The 23057-nt window shown below is 43.2% G+C and overlaps 2 protein-coding genes and 1 long non-coding RNA gene across 9 annotated transcripts; all 3 read right to left on the bottom strand.

Annotated features, from left to right (window-relative positions):
• Nucleotides 1–514: 514 nt before the first annotated feature.
• On the bottom strand, nucleotides 515–2385 carry LOC311105375. The gene is made up of 2 exons (XR_014610246.1): nucleotides 1322–2385; nucleotides 515–1259 (listed from the first exon to the last, which is right to left on the bottom strand). It is a non-coding gene; the product is annotated as an uncharacterized lncRNA (long non-coding RNA).
• A 131-nt stretch (nucleotides 2386–2516) lies between these two features.
• cUnh19orf47 (chromosome Un C19orf47 homolog) lies at nucleotides 2517–8238 on the bottom strand. 2 transcript variants are annotated; one of them, XM_084147507.1, is made up of 8 exons: nucleotides 8202–8238; nucleotides 6893–6980; nucleotides 6573–6687; nucleotides 6172–6253; nucleotides 5858–5983; nucleotides 5517–5663; nucleotides 5188–5261; nucleotides 2517–5084 (listed from the first exon to the last, which is right to left on the bottom strand). In XM_084147507.1, the coding sequence occupies exons 1-8, from the start codon at nucleotides 8218–8220 to the stop codon at nucleotides 4566–4568; spliced, it is 1170 nt and encodes a 389-aa protein (XP_084003633.1). In that variant the 5' UTR covers nucleotides 8221–8238; the 3' UTR covers nucleotides 2517–4565. The 2 variants fall into 2 exon arrangements, with proteins under 2 accessions (XP_084003633.1, XP_084003634.1); XM_084147508.1 differs by having other exon boundaries at nucleotides 5592–5663.
• A 2885-nt stretch (nucleotides 8239–11123) lies between these two features.
• On the bottom strand, nucleotides 11124–19882 carry fosb (FBJ murine osteosarcoma viral oncogene homolog B). Of its 6 annotated transcripts, none has more exons than XM_084147504.1 (6): nucleotides 19611–19882; nucleotides 19213–19391; nucleotides 17315–17701; nucleotides 16999–17106; nucleotides 13996–14340; nucleotides 11124–12963 (listed from the first exon to the last, which is right to left on the bottom strand). In XM_084147504.1, exons 1-6 carry the CDS (start codon nucleotides 19672–19674, stop codon nucleotides 12910–12912), a joined length of 1137 nt encoding a protein of 378 aa, XP_084003630.1. In that variant the 5' UTR covers nucleotides 19675–19882; the 3' UTR covers nucleotides 11124–12909. The 6 variants fall into 6 exon arrangements, with proteins under 6 accessions (XP_084003630.1, XP_084003629.1, XP_084003631.1 ...); XM_084147503.1 differs by having other exon boundaries at nucleotides 19213–19394; nucleotides 19611–19861; XM_084147505.1 differs by having other exon boundaries at nucleotides 17345–17701; nucleotides 19213–19394; nucleotides 19611–19861.
• Between the last annotated feature and the right edge of the window lie 3175 nt (nucleotides 19883–23057).

Here is a 23057-nt window from a genome sequence, read left to right as displayed (position 1 = left end):
GGAGGTAACACTGACAACATGGAGAGCAACCTGACTCACCCCCCTAACACACACACACACCACTCCAGACAACATATTATTGAACTCATCAATAGATAAATGATCAGCTCAATGTCTATTCCCCCGAGAAGCCAAATATTGACTCTGGTCTCTCACTTGCAATTTCAATGACAGGGTATCTCAGCAATTTCAATGACAGGGTATCTCATTAAAAGAGCACGGTCCAAAGTACAAGAGCACACTGTAGGACTGAAATCCTGGAGGACGGGATAGCTGCTTGAAGTAGCTGGCTCAAATAGGGAGGGAAAATAAATCAGGCGAGACTTTTACCGCCATTTTCCTGTTTATGTTTAAGATCACTTCCTCAAGGCATGGTGCCTTGTTGCATTACATCTTTTAAATGATAAAACCTTGGATGTTTTTCTTGTCATGATTTTCTAAATCTATATACAGTGTAGCAAAGTTCAGGTGTGAAGTTTAATAATAAAAAAAGAAAAGATACAAAGTCTCAAAATGACATATGGAGTTGGGTGAACACCTGCTAAGTATTGTATTAATATCAAGGGGACATTACATATCAGTTCCTCTACCATGCGGAATTATGGCAAACCAGGGGCTAATTCAGGAAAGCACAACATAACACATTTATACTGAGAAAAATATAAATGCAACTTGTGTTGGTCCCATGTTTCACAAGCTGAAACAAAAGTTCCCAGAAATGTTCCATATGCACAAAAAGCGTATTTCTGTCAAATGTTGTGCACAAATTTGTTTACATCCCTGTTAGTGAGCATTTCTCCTATGCCAAGATAATCCATCCACCTGACAGGTGTGGCATACCAAGAAGCTTATTAAACGGCATGATCATTACACAGGTGCACATTGTGCTGGGGACAATAAAAGGCCACTAAAATGTGCAGTTTTGTCACAACACAATGCCACAAATGTCTCAAGTTTTGAGGGAGCATGCGATTGGCATGCTGACTGCAGGAATGTCCACCAGAGCTGTTGCCAGATAATGTCATGTTCATTTCTCTACCATAAGCCGCCTCCGTCATTTTAGAGAATTTGGCAGTATGACCAACCGGCCTCACAACCGCAGACCACGTGTAACCACGCCAGCCCAGGACCTCCACATCCACCTTCTTCACCTGCTGGATCGTCTGACACCAGCCACACGGACAGCTGATGAAACTGAGAGTATTTCTGTCTGTAATAAAGCCCTTTTGTGGGGAAAAACTCATTCTGATTGCCGGGGCCTGGCTCCCAAGTGGGTGGGCTTGGGAGGGCATAGGCCCACCCACTTCGGAGCCAGGCCCACCCATGGCTGCGCCCCTGCCCAGTCATGTGAAATCCATAGATTAGGGACTAATACATTTATATCAATTGACTGATTTCCTTATATGAACTGTAACTCTGTAAAATCCTTGAAATTGTTGCATGTCGCATTTATATTTTTGTTCAGTATAGATAGAAATGTATGGTGCAGAACTAACATTATTCTCTGTCAATAAAAGCATCATGTCAGCTCTATACGTTACATTTCTATCTGCAATGTACTGAATAAGCCCTGGGAAAAACCTCACAATAACATCTACTTCCAGGTCAAGGGTGGGTAACTTCCTATTCTGTGAACAGACAACTCTGAATCTCTTGGCTTTCAAGCAGATGGTTGTACACAAACAGAGGTTCAATGTGGTGGTGGAGCCTTCAAAGGTAGGTACCATCACGCAATATGCATTTACACGTTTCTACAAATAGAGTTATATTTAAAATGAGGTGATGAGATGCTCTTGCTTGTGGGTTAAGAGGTTGCTTTGTGTGCTGTTTGCCTGTTGTTGTTGTTGTCCAGTCTAGGACCAGTTACAGCATTAAGGTCTTAAGTGGACTGTACTTCTCCTGTACCTGGTAGTCACAGCCCAGTGGAGGTGAGGTGAGTGCTGAGGTGATATGGTGAATAACATTACATCCTGCATTCCCACAATCCCTTTTATCACGAGCCAACTTCTCTAGAAGCAGCTCTCCGTAAGCCTAAAATACAGACCTGTTTTGTACTAACATTCCACTCCTTGTACTCTGTGTCATATAATAAACATAGCATGACAAGGAGTGGAATGTTAGCACAAACAGACTCGTTCCCAGGCTAGCTCTCTATGTGATGTTATCAACATGTCACAATAACTGGCCTTCCAGAGGGGGGTAAAGGATGGAAGGCTGTAATCCCCAACTGGGGGGATATGAGGTCAAGAGGCCACTGTGTTGGTGGCTTAGTTGGTAAAAAAGCATGAGCTGGCGCACACCCAGAGAAAGGTCTTTTGTGTAGAGGTGCTGACTAACGGTGAATAAACTGTAAGGTATAAAAACAAATAGAGAGTTGCACACACACACACACTATATATATATATATATATATATATATATATATATATATATATATATATATATATATATATATATATATATATATATATATATATATAGACATACACACACAACCAGTCAAAATTATTAGAACCCCTACTCATTCAAGGGTTTTTCTTTATTTTTACTATTTTCTACATTGTAGAATAATAGTGAAGACATTAACAGTATGAAATAACACATGGAATCATGTAGTAACCAATAAAAGTGTTAAACAAATCAAAATATATTTTATATTTGAGATTCTTCAAATAGCCACCCTTTGCCTTGATGACAGCTTTGCACACTCCTGGCATTCTCTCAACTAGCTTCATGAGGTAGTCACCTGGAATGCATTTCAATTAACAGGTTTGCCTTCTTAAAAGTTAATTTGTGGAATTTCTTTCCTTCTTAATGCATTTGAGCCAATCAGTTGTGTTGTGACAAGGTAGGGGGGGACATACAGAAGATAGCCCTATTTGGTAAAAGACCAAGTCCATATTATGGCAAGAACAGCTCAAATAAGCAAAAAGAAACGACAGTCCATCATTACGTTAAGACATGAAGGTCAGTCAATACGGAACATTTCAAGAAAGTTTCTTCAAGTGCAGTCGCAAAAACCATCAAGCGCTATGATGAAACTGGCTCTCATGAGGACCACCACAGGAATGGAAGACCCAGAGTTACCTCTGCTGCAGAGGATAAGTTCATTAGTTACCAGCCTCAGAAATGCTTCACAGAGTTCAAGTAACAGACATCTCAACATCAACTGGTCAGAGGGGACCGTGTGAATCAGGCCTTCATGGTCGAATTGCTGCAAAGAAACCACTACTAAAAGGACACCAATAATAATAAGAGACTTGCTTGGGCCAAGAAACACAAGCAATGGACATTAGACTGGTGGAAATGTGTCCTTTGTTCTGGAGTCCAAATTTGAGATTTTTGGTTCCAACCACCGTGTCTTTGTACGGATGATCTCTGCATGTGTATTTCCCCACCGTAAAGCATGGAAGAGGTGGTGTTATGGTGCTTTGCTGGTGACACTGTCTGTGATTTATTTAGAATTAAAGGCACACTTAACCAGCATGGCTACCACAGCATTATGCAGTGATACGCCATCCCATCTGGTTTGGGCTTAGTGGGACTATCATTTGTTTTTCAACAGGACAGTGAACCAACACATCTCCAGGCTGTGTAAGGGCTATTTTACCAAGAAGGAGAGTGATGGAGTGCTGCATCAGATGACCTGGCCTCCACAATCCCCCGACCTCAACCAAATTGAGATAGTTTGGGATGAGTCGGACCGCAGAGTGAAGGAAAAGCAGCCAACAAGTACTCAGCATATGTGGGAACTCCTTCAAGATTGTTGGAAAAGCATTCCTGGTGAAGCTGGTTGAGAGAATGCAAGAGTGTGCAAAGCTGTCATCAAGGCAAAGGGTGGCGATTTGAACAATCTCAAATATAACATCTATTTTGATTAACACTACCATATGTGTTTTGATATCTTCACTATTATTCTACAATGTAGAGAAAAATATATAAAGAAAAACCCTTGAATGAGTAGGTGTTCTAAAACTTTTGACCGGTAGTGTATATAAACACCCAGTCATTCACTGGGTAAAACACCAACGTTTTGGCATCACTGTGCCTTCTTCAGGGTCAGTGATGCCAAAACATAGGTGTTTTACCCAGTGAATCACTGGGAGATATATATATAGTGTGCAACTCTCTATTTGTTTTTATAGGTGGCTTAGTTGGTGCCATGCCATAAAAATAGAATACCACAATACAACTAAAAAGCTGGAGATGGGTACAGAGGGTTTAATCTCCTTGTTTAGCAGAGGGAGAGGAGCAGTAGCATGGAGAAAATGCAGAGTTTGAATATCGCACCATGCGTGACTATCTTTGTCTGCATGTGTCTAACCTAAAAACGTAGCTAGGTTGGATGGGTCAATTCATGCCTATAGAAACTAAAAACGTACAAAACATTCCCTTAAAACATGATGCAACATCCAAACTTTTCATTCACCCAGGCCAATTGCAGTGGTCGTCTCAAACCTCTAAGGTTGGATATAATAACACAATGCTTTTCATGACTCCAGCGTGTAGGGGGGGATGGATGCTAATAATAAAACGGTATAGGTCTAGACATGGCCTGATATGCGTTAGGTCCTCTTGCTGCCCAGTCTCTTAAAGACATTGACCGACCCTACGTCCATCTGAGCCCCAAAACTCTCCCCTCCTCCAGCCCTGGTGCTGCTGCTGACCTTGGGGCTAGCCAGGGCCAGGCCTGGCCGGGCCTTATTTCTGGTGCTGGTCACCCGGCTGTCCTGGGTGTCGGTGGGCGGTGGGGAGGCAGGGGGCTTGCCCAGCCTCTGAAGCACGCTGAGCTTGGCAGGCGGGAGGCCATCGGGGGAGGAAGAGGAGGAGGGAGAGTCAGTGGGGGGGAGTTTGAACTTCCCTCCTAGGCGGCGGAGGGTGGTGGGGGCCAGCCTGGGGGCCACAGGCTCTTTCTTCTGGGAGGGAGGGAGCCGCTTGAGGACGCCAGCGTACTGTAGGACTGAACCCTCTCCATCACTACCATCCTCCTCTTCCTCTGCTCCGTCTCCATCAACCCTTCCTGCTGTTCCCTGCTCCTCCTCCGCTCCGTCTGCTCGGCCCAGACGACTGAACACACCCGTGGCCTGGAGAGAGACGGACCATGAGAGCAGAGAGGCCATGCCCTACCTAACACTCAATGTCACTCACATTAGACACACATGTAACGTGTCAAAAGAGAGGGCTCACCTTGCTGCTGCCTGTGGTGGTATCTGCCTTGGACTCGGCTCCCAGTCGCTCAAACACAGACATCCGCTTGTTCCCTTTTTATGGGTAAGAGAGATAGAGTTAAAAAGAGAAATATACTGTCACACACAGAAATGTAAAGAGACACACAGAAAAAGGGGGATGGTGGGTTCTAGTGAGGGATAGGGGAAATCTTTATCATGTTAAGAGAAAGACATTCCAAGCCCCATTTCCTTTAGATGCATCTGTCCATAATATTAGTGGGATGAGCATTAAAGGAGGTTGAATGATTAGTCTTCTTGGTTCACCCTGGCCAGAAGGTGAGGCCCTACCTTTCTTGGCCTGCTGGGCCAGGATTCGGGCGGTGCGTGCCGTGGTGCCTTTGGGCATGTTGATGATGTACTTGCCTTCCATCTCTGCAGTCACACGCCGACGCTTCACTGGCAGACCGTTCCCCTCGTCAGCAGGCCGGCTCAGCACTGGGAAAAAGAGAGAAAGGATGGGGATGGGGGGGAGAGAGAGAGAGGCAGAGAAGAAAAAGGGAGATATTGTGGGAGGGAGACGGAGAGAGTCAGTGTGACACATCTATGCTAGGAAGTTTGCGCCTCATGCTACAGCAGATAGAGTGAGAGAAGGCCAGTCCACACAGAGGGTGGAACAGGTGGGTAGCTACCTGCTTTGCCACTCTTGGCCTGTTTGTTCGACACGGTCACAGAGATTGCCCGGTTGTCAGGGTGATGGGCTGGTGTGCTTGGCGGTGAGTCGTGGCTCAAGGCGTTGGCAATCATACGCGTGGCGGCTGCAGAGGATTATAAACATATGGTGAGCATTCTGGCACAGAATTACCCAAGTGGGTGCTGCTACTCATTGGTGGTGGAAGGGGTGACTTATCACAGTGTTAATCCCTTTGAGAAAAGCTCTACATAAAAGGCAAATCACTGGTATGACATTCATAACGGTTCATTGATTTGGAATTAAAATACTCACGGGTGTTGGCAGTTCTTCGGAGTTCGGTCTGAACGCTGGACTGTCCTGAGGTTATGGCCTGTGTGGCCATTTTGCACATGTCCTGGAGAGGGGAAAGGGAGGGGGGAGACAGGCAGCACTGGAGTAACTGCTGTCAGAACTGCATTAAAAGCAGCAAGTCTTTTGGCAAAGCACCATATCTCTCTCGCATGAGCTGTAGTGCTGCATTGGAGAAAGTGCTCCCAGGATGTGCCGAAAGCTCTTTAAATTAATGATACAACAGGGAGTGATGGTATCTTTCAGCCCATCATTTCTCTAGACCGGTGGTCTACCAACCTGTCGATCGCAATAGACTGGTCGATCTTCAAGGCATTCCCAGTGGCTCTGAATAAGAGCATACTCTACATAAGCCTTTTCCTTACCTGTCGGTAGACCTGTTTGGCATGTTTGAGGATGGCAATAATGTCACCGATGACAGTGATGCCCAGGTCCATCATGATCTCCTTACTGAGGTCCATCAGCATGTTCTTCTGGATCCTGCAGAGAGAGAGAGCGCACGAGAGGGGGGGGAAGAGCGAGATAAATATTTCATTCCTACTAATAAAAGAATGGACGAGAATTTGTTCTAAATTGATGGTAATTATTCATGACTTGGATACCAATAATCAAATAAAAATGCCTGACAATCTTTCATTTTGAGGTAAACTGTTCCAGGCCAAGGAGTTAAGATGGCCTTTATTACCTGTTGTCCACAAAAGACACGGCATAGTTGACAGCCAGACCAGCAGGGATCCCAGCATCCTTGAAGAACTGGATCCACTCCGAGGTGGCTGAAAAGACAGAGGGAGGGGGTGTCAAAAACAGGTCAAGTAGCTGATGAAAACAAACACCTTGACTTGAATTGCTGAAGTGTGTCTTAACTTTTAAGAGCTATATTACAAAAGTGATCATCTTAACATGTATTTTGACCAACATATTTTTTAATGGCAATACTAAAAACCATCAAACGTATTGACCTTCAAAGTTCAAACTTAAAGCCATCTGATTAGGCTAGATCCAATGGAAAATGCCAAGTGGACACCCTTGGGACCGGACCGCATGCTGAAGTCAGTCAACACATGCTGACCTGCCAGCTGGGTGTTATTTATAAAACCATGATGGTGCTTCTTGTGGTGAGAGCGAAATTACACTGGGGTTCATAGACACATTTGATATTGCCAGTGTTTCCACCAGAGCAATACTTTCCCCGTCAAAGCGGGTCAGTGAGGTGGAAAGGACTTCATTTTACAGTATCAGGGACAACAAAATGGTTTTTGAATTAAACTGAGTGGTCTCTGGTTAGCTAAATAGACGGAGAGACAACAGGCAGCTAAAGTCAGTCCCAACATTTGGGCCCTGGTTGCAGTGTGTGGGCTACTCGTCTGGAACACATAATGTCACTACTTGCTAACTAAACTAGTTAACCAACCGTTCTGTCTAGGTTTAATGTCACGATGGCCTGCACGAAACGTATGATAATGTAACAAGGCGACCTTTCGGTAGTTGTTAGGACTAGCGATCTACCTATCCTCCCCTGCAGCACGCTAACGTCAGCAAGCTAAATGTGTAGTGTGTGGATGTGGGCTAGCTAACTAGCTACTACTAGTTGACTTGTTAGCCAATTTAGCTAGTTACTGTGAATGAAAATGTTAGCTAGATTAGCTACAACTTCGTACCCATCAGCCAACTCGGTGGCGCCAATGACTATCTAGTAATCAGTCCCACTTATGTTCGTGGTAAAACATTTTTTACTACAAACAATAATGATGCACGAGCAATTTTGAATAGTTAACGTTAGCTAGCTAACCGGCTAACGTTAGCTACATTCTAGTCGGCACTTGACCGTACACACTATGCTTGCTAGGTAGACATTGAGAAAACGGTATCTCTACATTCCGAAAAATAACTAAACATCCTTACTCCGTATCCTAAGAATAATTGTTAACAATTAAATGTTTTTTAGTCTTTATAAGCAATCTTCCACGTCATCTTGGCCCTTTTATGCCACTCACCTGTAGTTACGGACGCCATGTTTACAGAAGAACAGCTGCATCCAGGAGAAAGCTCCGTTTGTGACGTAATTTCCGTTGCATTTATGAAGTGGCATATTTTCACCACATGAGTGCAGTGTAACCCTTCAATCTACAGCTATAAATTGTCGTTCTTTTTTGGAGACATTTCAGTGACATTACATTTTATGATAGAGATGAGGTATGGGGCGACACCAGTTGAGGCTGGTGGGAGGAGCTATAGGAGGACGGGCTCATTGTAATGGCTGGAATGGAATAAATGGAACAGTATCAAACAGATCAAACATATGGAAACCACGTTTGACTCCGTTCCATTTATTCCATTCCATCCTCCACAAAGAGCCCATCCTCCCAAAGCTCCTTCCACCAGCCTCCACACACACACACACACACACACACACACACACACACACACACACACATACACAACAAATCACCTTGACAATATGTTGCTGTTTATTGAATGCCATTTTCTCGACAATAAAGATTTGGACGGTAATATAAACAGTTATGGAGGGGATAGCTCACTCAGCTTTCACAGTCTATCAACAACAACAATGAGTAAAGCACCCCTCCGTCAAGTAAAATAAGAGAGAATGGGGAAGAGTTAGAATGGGGTGGACACACAGAGAGAGAGAGAGCGAGAGAGAGAGAGAGAGAGAGAGAGAGAGAGAGAGAGAGAGAGAGAGAGAGAGAAATATGACAGATATACTGTCATAACATTTGGTCCATTTGAAAAAGATAGACAGTACTGTATATAGTCAGAGGTTAAATTAATTAATTCAGAAACAGATGCAAGAGAAAGTTATTGAGCATTACATTTCATCAATTATTATACTTATTTTATGCATTGAACAAGGACAAATGTGTAGTTATCAATGCACCATCATTAGATCTATCACTTGAGTAAAGGTATTTGTACCACTGACGCAGCACCCTTTCAATATCCTCCAATAAAACCTATTTAGTTTTGGGCCTCACCTGTTACAAATAGTCTCAAAATGTCTTGAGTATAAATTCCCGTAAAATGTCTGTGTCCATTTTCATTAGTCACTGCTGATCACAACAATGCAACCGTTGCTTCACAGAAAAAGACAAACATATGTTTACATATACAGTCAGAAATAAACTTTATAGAGAAGGCATTCGAGGAAAAGACAAAGGTTCTATTGAAGGAAATAACAAAAATATCAGTCACAAGGCATCAAAGGAAAATGCAAAGAAATTGAGGGGTTATAAATATTTCTTTAAGATTCATATATTTATAATCAAGGTCTGCCCCTCAACCTCCACTCAATTAGGTCAAGACCTCTTGGCCCAAACATAGATACTGGGCTATGTGAATGAAACGTCACAGTACAGTTTATAACAGGGGTTGAAAATCACAGCAAAACATGAGCACACTGGACATAGCGTAGAAGAAAGAAAGTGCCAGAAGACTTCTGGCACTGTGTAAATGAAGCTCTTCAGATTATTTACTACATGTCTATCCCAGAGGATATGAGTGTTGCATTTCAAAGTTTCAATTTCAATACATAACATTGCAAATTTGTAACTCATGGAAAAATAAAGCATTTGTCAACCACGCAAATGGTAAAATACCTCTTGTCTGTTTCAGTCAGTCATATCAGATATTTGTATGGAGGCAGGTTCACTGATACAACAAGGTTACATAGTTTATTTCATCATTGCTACATATGTCCATGGCCCATCTCAACTTTGATTGTTAGAAAAGGAAATTCAAAGATGACACCCTCTCAGTTCTCTCCCTCTGCCACCTCAATCCTCCTCTCTCTATTTCTCTCTCTCTCTCTCTCTCTCTCTCTCTCTCTCTCTCTCTCTCTCTCTCTCTCTCTCTCTCTCTCTCTCTCTCTCTCTCTCTCTCTCTCTCTCTCTCTCTCTCTCTCTCTCTCTCTCTCTCAGCAGGCCTCCAGTGATGGTGTGAATAAACAGATCACATGAGGGAGGTGGTGTGAGGGCAGTATTGGCAACCAGCCTGGACACTGCAGAAAATGCCACTTCCTGAGATGAGAAAAGAGAGAAGGGTAGGAGAGGAGGGGGGTTGACAGTGAGCAAGCATCTGCAGGGCAGACAGACACTCTTGGATCGTACAGATTAGAAAACTTGACCTATGTGAACTGGACCTCATTTCCTGATCTGTCCAGTGCTGACATAGGTGCGTATTCTTCCAAACCAGTAACCGGGTTTACAGGGTAAGACAAAAATGACATAACATTCTCTGAGAGAATGCATGGTTGGGATTCAAGAAATCAATGCAACACTGTTTAGGGTGTGAAATAATAAGAATATCAACGGCATGAATATTCAAACATGCTCTCGTTCAGTGGAAGAACCATGGTATTGTTATTTTTGTCCAACTCTGGAGACTCTTCCAATGATTTTGATGGAACAGGAACCATGGACCTCAACACTGATAAGTTGTAAGTGAACCTGCCAGAACAGGATGTTCTATGATAAGTTCATCTGATATACTATAAGTACCACCACAAAACCATTCTGTACATGAGCCATACTTATCCAGACCGTGCCATCTATCAGTGTAAACCACTTTCACACGTCATCAACAATGCCATGGTAGGTTCATGGAAGGAAATGAAAAGGCATGGAAGTTTGTCACTCAAAAAAGGCATATGAGGCCTGTCCCTTGTCTTACCACTTGAAGCCTGGCACTTAAGTCAAATGTTTTGCTTCACAATCAAAATGGATGGGCCCTCTTTTCAATTCACAACTAAGACTTTAGCCCATCTAATGATAAGCAAAACAATTGTGTATCTATCACACCTCCATTGATATTTAAAGTTATGCAACAATAACTACTGTGAGGTGAATTTTTGTTATGAGAGCAACTCTCGAAAAGCTCTCCAAAAATGTATGTTGATTGAATCACATGATAATAAGCTACTTTATTGAACAAGAATGCAAACTGGACTCTAACAGACTGTTCTCAGCAAAAACATTCAATTAAAAATTAATACTTTAATATGTATTTTGACATTCAATTCATATTAGTTTCCTCATTTTGTGTCCGAAGGGGACTAAGTGGTGACATTAAGCTTTGGCGGTGTAGGTATTGGGACTAACCTCACAGAGAAAAACAAACGAACAGGCAAATATAAAAGCCAAGGCTATAGCACCACCTCAATAATCTCATCATATTGACAGACTGCAATACATACAGTATCATGTGTTAGATATAGTTATCCTGAATAATGTGCTTTATATATAAAACATATGAGCACAGGCAGTGATAATGTGCGTCATGTTGAGGGAATGGTTAAGTATTGTCATTTTTTATAATTATTTGTTCTTTTAGAAAAATATCAATTTTAAAACCAGCCTCAACAACTGCACCTCTGTTTCTTAATTGACAAAAATATCCCATTTATATTTTCAAACATTCATACTTCACAATCATTGTACATACACTTAAATATATACATTTTCTGTATGTATATGCATATGCTTTTTAAGTATACTTTTGACACATATAAAAACATGTTTATAGTGCACAACATGCCTCTGAAGTTGCCAAAACTAAGATAAAAAATTAAAGAATAACACAATAGTTACAATGCAATAATAATAGTAACACTAAGGGGAAAACCTCCCCTGAAAGAACAAGAACCTCTGGCAGCGACTACACAGGTAAGAGCGGAGGACAAAGCAAAAGAAACTAAACAAACATAAAACATAACAAACGTCACTTGAAAATAAATGGAAAAAATTCACAGGCAAATGAAGAACACATACTCATAAACACCACCTCGTCTTGTCTCCTCTGTGTATCCGGCTCTGTATTGTGCTCTCTCATCATGTCAACCTCAATCAATAAATAAATAAGCGGGCCAAGTGGCTCAGAGTGGGATACACTCACAATAAATGCACCTCCCACAAGGGGAGGCACAGAGGCCACTCATCCCAATGTTCAGAGGTTGGTTGAATATTCCTTAAAAATACTATTTTTAAAAACATATTGGTTACCAACAGACTCATGTCTGACAAAAGCTCTTTACAAAAAGTACATTCCTCTCTCAAATTTTTTTTCTCACCATATTTATCTGTCAAAGGTAAGACTTAAACACAACAACAGAAAATACTTGGTGATAAAGGAGGGTGAAGAACATTAAACAAAAGAGTATCAGTAACAAATGGAGGATAATTCAGATGCTTGAAACCAATGGTATGAGTATTTGTGTGGACCCAGGGTGAAGAGGCTTTGCAGTACGGCAGTGGAACTAGGCAGATAAGAGGTAACCCATCCATACAGTTGGCAAACGCAGGATGTTTTGGGGATTTTTTAAATTCAATTTAGGCTTAAGAGTACATGGGGCTCATCCTCTCCCTCTCTCTGCCAAAGTTTCAGCTCTCCCTCTAGACCTCTACCTCGGCTAAAGCCTCTTCTCACACTCTCCCTCCATCCTCATCTCACCATCACAACACAAGTCTAATTTCATCTCCATCATTTCAACATCCAACAATGGCTCAGGAGAAGAAAGACAATAGTGACAGCTTTTGCATTTGTGTCCATCAAATTTGGTGTCTTTTCAATGTGTGTGTGTTTTTTTATTGCTTTTGTCTGCTTTGAGCGGAACACTCCAGGGCTCCTCAGTGGGTGGTGCGTCCATGTCCGTGTGGGGGGACGAGGGGGACGTGTGAGGTGGGCCGGCGCTCAGTCAAGGTCCCAGGGGCTGGAAGGGCTCGGCGTGCTCTCAGGGTTCGAATACTTCAAGGAGACAGAGAGAGAGACACAGAGGAGAGAAACAAGGATGGAGAGATGGACGAAGACGGCAGGATAAAAGGAGAAAGAGCCAGATAGCTGGAGGCTGTGACGCCCTCTCCTTTCCAAGTCACAACTAATGATGAAGAAGCGAGAGGAACCGAGGGGATGAAGAAGGCGGCGGGGAGAGCAAGAGCTCAGCAGTCTGGCCTCACAAAAAAAGACCCAAACCTAAGTCCTTCTTCCCTATTTCAGCTTGCACAAATACATTCAGCATGAAGAGAGGGATGAAACAGATGAGAGCAGGAGCAGTGAGAGAGGGATGACCTACAGAGGGAACGAAGGGGAGGATAAGTGTGCTTGTGGGATCGCAGGTGAGCGTGTTACTATTTACCGTATGCACTGTACGTGCACGTCACAAGACGTTGAAAGATTCATTGTGAATTAAGCTGGGTATGATGTCAGAGGATGTTTTACAGATTGACTGACAACTCAGAGCCCAGAATTTTAGACTCAATTTGAATTCACTTTAAATACTTGATTAGTTAGGTTTAGTTTTCTCATAAGGACAACAGTGGCTTATATGCACTAAATGCTATGTGGCCAAACTTGGTTTGATTTCATGTTTACTTGGTCTGAATGTGTGTGAGTTTGTATGGATCATCATATAATGTATGTTTGTGCATGTTGTTGACCTCGTCTACCATGAGCCACTGGTCTTCGCCGTATGTAAGTGATTGACACAGGGGGGGGGGGGGGGGGGTGCGTGTGGTGTGTGTGTCTGTCGGTCAGTCAGAGTGCGAGCAGCGAGGGTGAGTTCAGGGAATCAGAGGACTGCTCACTGCTGCTGTTTCTCTGGTTAGCGCTGACCCCGCAGGCTCCCTCTGGGTAGCTGAACACAAATGAAGATGTGTATGAAGGGTTGTAGCTGCCAGCGGCCGCGCCATCATGGTGACCACCACCCCCACCGTCGGCCACCAGGCACGGCCCACCCGGCGCAGGCTCGCTTGAGCCATAGAAAGAACTAGAAAACGCTACCTCCTGCATCATCCCCGGCTGCGGATGAACCTGCTGCTGCTGTTGCTGCTGTTGAACCTGCTGCTGTTGTTGCTGCTGCTGCGAAGAGGAGGGCTGCGAGGTGTAGGCGGGAGGCAGGTAGAAAGTGTCCTCCACAGTCAAGCCCACGATGGAGACGGGGTCCTGTAGGGGCAGTAGGGGCTGATGCTGGAGCTGTGTGGAGCCAGAGGCCTGCTGCTCCTGGTAGGGGATCTTGCAGCTGGGCTGGTGAGCCACCAGGACAAACTCCAGGCGCTCCTTCTCCTTCTGCAGCTCAGAGATCTCAGCCTCCAGCTCAGACTTCTCCTCCTCCAGGATGTCAGTCTCCTGTGGAGGGAGGGAGGAAAGGAGAGAGATAGAGAGAAAGAGAGAGAGAGAGAGAGTGAAAGGGGGTAGAGGGTTAGACAATACAGATGTTCTAATTCTATGTCTGTGGAGGTGGATGCATGGCTATCTTTCTAGATCAAATCAAATCAAATTTTATTTGCCAGATGCGCCGAATACAACAGGTGTAGACCTTACAGTGAAATGCTTACTTACAAGCCCTTAACCAACAATGCAGTTTTAAGAAAATAAAAAAAGTGTTAAGTAAAAAATAGATAAGTAAAAAATAAAAATAGCTAATAATTAAAGAGCAGCAGTAAAATAAAATAACAGTAGGGAGGCTATATACAGGGGGTACCGGTACAGAGTCAATGTGCGGGGGCACCGGTTAGTCGAGGTAATTTAGGTAATATGTACATGTGGGTAGAGTTAAAGTGACTATGCATAGATAATAAACAGATTAGCAGCAGCGTAAAAGAGGAGGTTGAGGTGGGGTGGGGGGACAATGCAAATAGTCTGGGTAGCCATGATTAGCTGTTCAGTAGTCTTATGGCTTGGGGGTAGAAGCTGTTGAGAAGCCTTTTGGACCTAGACTTGGCGCTCCGGTACCGCTTGCCGTGCGGTAGCAGAGAGAACACTCTATGACTAGGGTGGCTGGGGTCTTTGACAATTTTTAGGGCCTTCCTCTGACACCGCCTGGTATAGAGGTCCTGGATGGCAGGAAGTGATGTACTGGGACGTACGCACTACCCTCTGTAGATATACAGTAGATAGGCTTACAGTGAGGGAAAAAAGTTTTTGATCCCCTGCTGATTTTGTACGTTTGCCCACTGACAAAGAAATGATCAGTCTATAATTTTAATGGTAGGTTTATTTGAACAGTGAGAGACAGAATAACGACAAAAAAATCCAGAAAAACGCATGTCAAAATTGTTATAAATTGATTTGCATTTTAATGAGGGAAATAAGTATTTGACCCCTCTGCAAAACATTACTTAGTACTTGGTGGCAAAACCCTTGTTGGCAATCACAGAGGTCAGACGTTTCTTGTAGTTGGCCACCAGGTTTGCACACATCTCAGGAGGGATTTTGTCCCACTCTTCTTTGCACATCTTCTCCAAGTCATTAAGGTTCCGAGACTGACGTTTGGCAACTTGAACCTTCAGCTCCCTCCACAGATTTTCTATAGGATTAAGATCTCGAGACTGGCTAGGCCACTCCAGGACCTTAATGTACTTCTTCTTGAGCCACTCCTTTGTTGCCTTGGCCGTGTGTTTTGGGTCATTGTCATGCTGGAATACCCATCCACGACCCATTTTCAATGCCCTGGCTGAGGGAAGGAGGTTCTCACCCAAGATTTGACAGTACATGGCCCCGTCCATCGTCCCTTTGATGCGGTGAAGTTGTCCTGTCCCCTTAGCAGAAAAACACCCCCAAAGCATAATGTTTCCACCTCCATGTTTGACGGTGGGGATGGTGTTCTTGGGGTCATAGGCAGCATTCCTCCTCCAAACACGGCGAGTTGAGTTGATGCCAAAGAGCTCGATTTTGGTCTCATCTGACCACAACACTTTCACCCAGTTCTCCTCTGAATCATTCAGGTGTTCATTGGCAAATTTCAGACGACCCTGTATATGTGCTTTCTTGAGCAGGGGGACCTTGCAAGCGCTGCAGGATTTCAGTCCTTCACAGCGTAGTGTGTAACCAATTGTTTTCTTGGTGACTATGGTCCCAGATGCCTTGAGATCATTGACAAGATCCTCCCGTGTAGTTCTGGGCTGATCCCTCACCGTTCTCATGATCATTGCAACTCCACGAGGTGAGATCTTGCATGGAGCCCCAGGCCGAGGGAGATTGACAGTTATTTTGTGTTTCTTCCATTTACAAATAATCGCACCAACTGTTGTCACCTTCTCACCAAGCTGCTTGGCGATGGTGTTGTAGCCCATTCCAGCCTTGTGTAGGTCTACAATCTTGTCCCTGACATCCTTGGAGAGCTCTTTGGTCTTGGCCATGGTGGAGAGTTTGGAATCTGATTGATTGATTGCTTCTGTGGACAGGTGTCTTTTATACAGGTAACAAACTGAGATTAGGAGCACTCCCTTTAAGAGTGTGCTCCTAATCTCAGCTCGTTACCTGTATAAAAGACACCTGGGAGCCAGAAATCTTTCTGATTGAGAGGGGGTCAAATACTTATTTCCCTCATTAAAATGCTAATCAATTTATAACAATTTTGACATGCGTTTCTCTGGATTTTTTTGTTGTTATTCTGTCTCTCACTGTTCAAATAAACCTACCATTAAAATTATAGACTGATCATTTCTTTGTCAGTGGGCAAACGTACAAAATCAGCAGGGGATCAAATACTTTTTTCCCTCACTGTACATGTTTCCCCCTTGAAATAGATACTTTAGCCCATGATAGGACTGGTAAATTAGACTATACCAACTGTAGGCACAATATACTGTCACAAGCACTATAATCATCTTCGCTCTCTTCAACTAATAACCCCCTTCTCTTAATAACCAGCCCCTTAAATAAAATTGTGTTACTATTACTCACGTACACAGTCATTATCATGAGCCTAGTTATGAAGCGTAACACACTGTATATAATTATCACCATAAGTCATTTTGACAGTAAGAACCCAGCCAAGCTCACCCCCTGCAGTCTGTCAGTGAGTTCGCGACGGCGGTTTCGGCATTTGGCGGCTGCCAACTTGTTCCTCTCGCGTCGAACACGCCTCTTCTCCTGCTCCTCTGGAGTCAACTGGAGGAAAATAACAAGGAGGGATCAAAACAAACACAAACTTGGTCTTTGCCGCTTTCTCTCTAATGCATTTGCATTGACTCTCGCTTGCTTAGAATGACACAGCTGTATCATCAAATACAGTATCATTAAAAATATGGTGAATGTGTTCATTCTTGCTCTCTATCCATTTGACAAATAAAGATTGACACACAGGGCACACACTTACAAACACATCAACATCTCCATCGTCACTCACAGACTCGTCTCGTACACGGCGGCTACGGGTCCTGGACTGGCGGATGGGGCCCGGGGCTGGGCCTGGCCCCGGGGTATCAGAGCCTGCGGGAGTAAAGCCTGAGCCAGAGGAATAACTGGGCCCTGGCAGATCATAAGGGTCTACCAGTGACACAGACTGGGTCATAGTAGAGGTCCCCGTCCCACTCTGGCCAGAGGCCTGGGACGAGATTAGAGTTGGCTGCACCATCCACTGCAGGTCCTGGCTGCTGGTGATGGCTGTGACCGTGGGCACAAAGGAGCCTGGCATATCCACTCCTCCACTGCTGCCCCCGGAACCACTGCCTACCCCTACCCCGCCTCCAGCAGACACACAATCCTGGAACACACAGAGATGGAGGGGTTAGGCATGAACACAGACAGAGAAATGTGATGCTGCTATACAATGCAATGACAACAAGTGACTTTCTCTTTAAACATTGCTTTGTGAACTATTTAGATGTTGATTTCCTTGAACATAAGATATCATAGCAAAAGATTGCATAGCCTTGACGTCCATAAGACACACACTTTCAGGGTACAGTTTGACACACCCATTCTAATTACAAGTCATCTATAAACAAACGTTGAATAAACTGCCACCATTGCAAACATTTACCATGTGGATAAGAAGCTGACAGGTATAATGCATTATGATACTGTTATAAATGCATTGTAAGACTAGTCATAAGCATGTATGTCCCCCTTATAATGTCATGATCTCATTATGATCCTAACTTAATAAAAACCAATTTGTCCGTTGAACACTTGCTACATATAGAGACATAACACATTTATAACCCTTATAAAAACATCATAAAGGCTCATACAAGCTTAGAAGAAGTAATACAGTGTATCAGTACAGTTCACTCTTATGGAATGATAGAATGCCAGTGAGAGTTCGAGTCTCCCAAAATTCCTGCACAACAGATGTTATAAATAGATCACTGCAAGAATAGATTTAGGTGCCCAAATCTATCCCTGGCTCTCTCTGCTTTAATTAGAACTGAGGCGAGCAGTGATCCCATAGTGGAGTCGCATTAATATGCATATCAAAAAGTGTAAGGCAAGGGGACATGCAGCTTTGAAGAGGCCGTCTCAACCAATCAACTCGCTTGAATAAGTCCCCCCTCCTCCTTCGTCCTCCCCCGTCACACCCCCGGCGTTCCCTTAGCAACGCGACGTAACACTCCAAAATAGAACGCATTTACGTCACAGCGAGTCCTGAGAACAGGGAGCATGGAAAGAAGCGAGCAAAGGCGGAGCTTTTTGTGCGTACGTAGGAGTGCCAAACCGTTGTCATCCGTTGCGCGGCATGCTGTAAACGTACCACCAAAGACAAGACACGTTGCTAGTAGCAGTGGCACAGCCTGAGTCAGAGAACATGCCGGCAGCCCAGCCTTTACTACAATAAAATTCAAGTGCCTGTAGTTTTCAAGGACATCGGCAGCATTTTGTTCGCATGGTTGATCAGACGTGAAAGGGACCTTTCCCTTTCATAGAAACAATGTAATAACAAGCTTATAATTATGATGATACTCAGGTTGATAAATCCAAACTCTGCATGGTATAACTATAATGCGACAAGGAATAACCGCACCAGCATTTGCAAATGCTACTGAACTGTAAAGCATCATTCCATTTTAATCTTAACCTATATTCCTGGAATACAGCCCACGGCCACATCATCATATACAACATAAATCAGACTTCATGCATTATTATATAAACATCTATCAAATTAAATGTTGCCTCAATATTATAATAATCAACTTCGGAAAGTGGGGGAAAAGGACACATAAGCTCCCTTTCTCCCCTGATACTCATCATTGGTTGACTTATTGGACCTACCTGTGAGGCACTGGCCGGCGGGCTCCCGAAGGAGTCCACGGAGGAAAGGTACTGAGACTCAATAGACGGGGACGAACTTCCACGGGAGACAGAATCAAAGTCACCGGGGAACCCTTGGAAAATGTCCCGGGCGGAGCCGAGAGAGAAACCTTCAGTTCCCGGAATGAGTGTGATGTCACCTGCTGTTCGAGCGCATACACAAGGGAAAGGGGGAGAGGGGAGACAGCTGTCAGTTTGATGTCATTAAATTGCAGTCTCATGTATCTAGGATATGGTCAACAGTAAATATGCATAACTGGAAACCTTGCTTTATGTGTAGCCTACATGTATATCAGAAATCACGTAATAAGAACCGCGTTGCTGCATTATCTAACATTCATGTTTAGAAAGTATTTTACCGTTAATGTGTTCCTTACTGTGCTCCGGTAAGATGCTTTTGGTCTCTTTCCAAAAAAGTTTCATGAAGAAGGCAATCCAGTTCCCTGCTCTGGAAACTGTCCTTACGTTCCGGATTTTTAAAAACTCATTGATTCAATTCAGAATCCGCTAAAATATGTCCTTTGTCCCTTTTTACAATGTGCAATTATAGATCCATGTAAAAGTCCACTATGTGTAAACTGATCAGCGATATAGAGTCACAGTCCACAGAAGCGAGTCTTATCTTAAGAATGAATCCATGGAGCACGAGCGAAGCATTGTAAAGGATACGAAGTCCCGCCTAGGAGTTCCGCTGACGTACGTGCCCATTTATGGGGTTGTGTTTTTGTTTGGTATCCTTGGTAATGACGTTTAGCTAGGGATTCCCTCTCCCACAGAAACCGTACAGCAGCGGAGAATAGAAAATGTTACTATCACAGCCACGAGATATTTCTAACCAAGAAACAATTTCTGATAGTACATTTAATGAAACAACAAGTTATGACAATTTTTGTGTGCACTTAGTCAAATTATTTATTGTAAAGCAGATTAAATGAAAATCTAAATGCACTTGTTCTTACGTGTTTTGGAGGTGTCTGCTCATGTAGCGTAATAATTATTTTGTAGACTCAGTAAACAGCCTAAATATTGTAGAGTTAAGCTCCAGATCAAGTAAAACTTCGAGGGCTAGTTTAGCCCATTGCCTAATGAATATGTTAAACAATAAAACAGGTAAGAGACTGTCTGCCTATATATATTATTATTCTTTGCATATGCCTAAAGAGATAAATGAATATATACATGAATATAGATCTAGCATGTAGGTTAGCAGATATATAGCCTAGTATATACTGTAGGCTATAACCTAGTGACAATGAAATGGGAAATTACTGAAATTACTTCTAGGCTATTGAGCAACATAATTGAAAAGTAGGCTATGGGACAGGCTACTTCGTACTGGCACTATATTCAAGTAGGCCTATTTAGACCGGTTGGCCATTGTAAACATATGCACATTCCATTGTCGATTTCTTACGCAATTATGTTGCTTTGACATCGCTCACAAGAGGAAGGAAACCCACCAGGCAAAGAGAGGAAATCCTAGAGTAAACTTTCTCACGGACACGCCCTCGGGAGTTCCCTTTCTTTGAGAGGTCGTGGAATCCCTCGTTCTAGAACGGGATCATCTGCTGCTGGGATTTTGAAAGGTTTTTGCGCTGGCAAGTTTGAACACATTCATTTATTGTTCTTTATCATAGCATAAAGTGGCGGATCATCAGATATCATTAACATTTCTTTATGAGCTGGTCTTTTAGACTGAAATGGAGAAGGTCGAGCCTAAGCATATGAAGCAATAAGCAAGCGTTTTTGGACTTCCATTCGACATGTTTTTGTATGAATTGAGTATCTTCAGGTAACTAATCGATGGACTGTGAGTAGCTATGCACGCATGCAGAAGTAGGCAAGATAGACGTGTTATTCATGAGTGTGGGGTGCAAAATGTGCAGAGGGCGTCGCTGATCAATGATTCTGTTGTCAATTTTTTTCTCTCACACAAGTTCCCAGAATAACAACGAGGGCTATTCTTTATTCAACAGCCTCCAAACGTTTTACCAGAAAATATGTAAACAGATTGAGATGGAGAGCGTTCCGACACGGACAGTGGGCAGCAGTGACGGAAATCGTCGCCATACACTGCTGTCACTGCAAACATCCTCTGTCGAATTGTACAGAAAAATTATTCATTTTCTGTAGCCTACTCCTCCCTACCTACAGGCGTCGTCCGGGGTAGGCCGTGATTGTAAATAAGAATTTGTTCTTAACTGACTTAACTAGTTAAATAAAGGTTAAATAAAATAAATCAATAAAAATACAGACGCCAATGGGAATATGGCAGGTGGGAGGAGGTGTAGGTGTGTGTGTATGTATGTATGTATATGTGTGTGTGTTTGTGCAAATGATCCGCTTTGCAATGTCGTAAAATGTCACGGCGGCAGGCATGCTGTAGCATACATCGGTGTGTAAAAGGACAGAGAATTGTGGGAATAACAACAATTAGTCAGCACTACAACGTCACCGACAAGGAACGTTCTGTACTTTGTCAGTGATCAATCGCAATGAGTAATCCGGACAGATGGTTCATGGGAAGCTCTGAGGTCATAACAATACCACTGAGTTTTGACAATACATTATCTACCTACACAGGAGAGCAGCAAGTGTTTCATTATATTAGAGGATGGGGGTTCATAATCCGGGAAGTTATCAAGAAGATAGGGCTGGAGGGCTACAACATCAATGGGGCACAGGTATTTTTGAAATCAATAGCCTACCTAAAGTTTCACATTCTAACGGCACTGACTGTAAGAACGACAACAACCAAGACCACCATTAAGCTGTTTAAGAAAGGAAAAGGTCGTTGAATTGAGGAATAAAGTTAACATCTGCATCAGGCAAACAGCAATTCACTTGTCAGTAAACAGATCTGCACTGCAAGCTGAGGCTAGCTAGACACACACAAGGAACGCCTAGCCGTGTACAGCATGTTTAATAGCATGCATACATATATAATCACTCTAAAGAGTCTTGTCTATGTTATATAACGGCTAAAACAAGACTAGAACGGTTTTACAGACCGACCATGTGCTTGCTATCCCTTTCTCACCACGACGAGTCTGCTGCATGTGTATACAGTACAGCATTGGGTTGCCTTGGAGACACCGTTCCAACACGCCTGACGTATAAACGTAGCTACAAATTTAGTCTTTTTTTGTTGTTGTTGCTTGGTAACCGGTTTCCGCAGTAACCAGTTCTTTAGTGACAGGGCAGGGGCAGAGCCGTAGTTGAGGCACGAATAACATGGCTGACTGAAATGGATTCCACAAGTCCACGAATTCTCTCGTTTAACAGCGTATTTTGCGTGTTTTAAAGTTGGTGTTATAGCCCTTCCATCTCCGTTCAAATAGAAGTTAATCGTTGTGTGATTTTGCATGCATATATCTAACTTTGTAGTCTTGCTAAGCGTTTGGCGATACTAGCTACAACAGCGCAGCCTGTAGCCGAGATACAGCAAGCTAACTTGTCTACTAACTTGCTTTTCAGGAGATTCCACTTGGTTGCGACTCGTGGCTAAATGTTTTGGTCAGAATAAATTCTTGCAAAATAGTGTATATTGTTCCTCATAGGAAGTTAGCCATTCAGTTGCCATCTGCATCCAATAGTTGTTAATGCTCATTTTCATGCAAAAGTTATGTGTTAGGGACATTTATCTTGCTGCCTGATATAGAGATGTGAGATGTGTTGGCTTTGAAGTTCATGGAGAAGTGCAGAACAGAAATCTGCTAGAAGTCTATGTGGTGCAAAATGAATGAGCTTACAACATTGACTGCCACTTATTGTGTAATATTATTATTCACCATATGAATACTGCT

Source organism: Coregonus lavaretus, assembly GCF_964263955.1.
Source record: "Coregonus lavaretus genome assembly, chromosome: 30".
Classification (NCBI taxonomy): domain Eukaryota; kingdom Metazoa; phylum Chordata; class Actinopteri; order Salmoniformes; family Salmonidae; genus Coregonus; species Coregonus lavaretus.
Note: the sequence above shows the minus strand (reverse complement) of the source record. Positions and strands in the feature narration are given on the sequence as shown.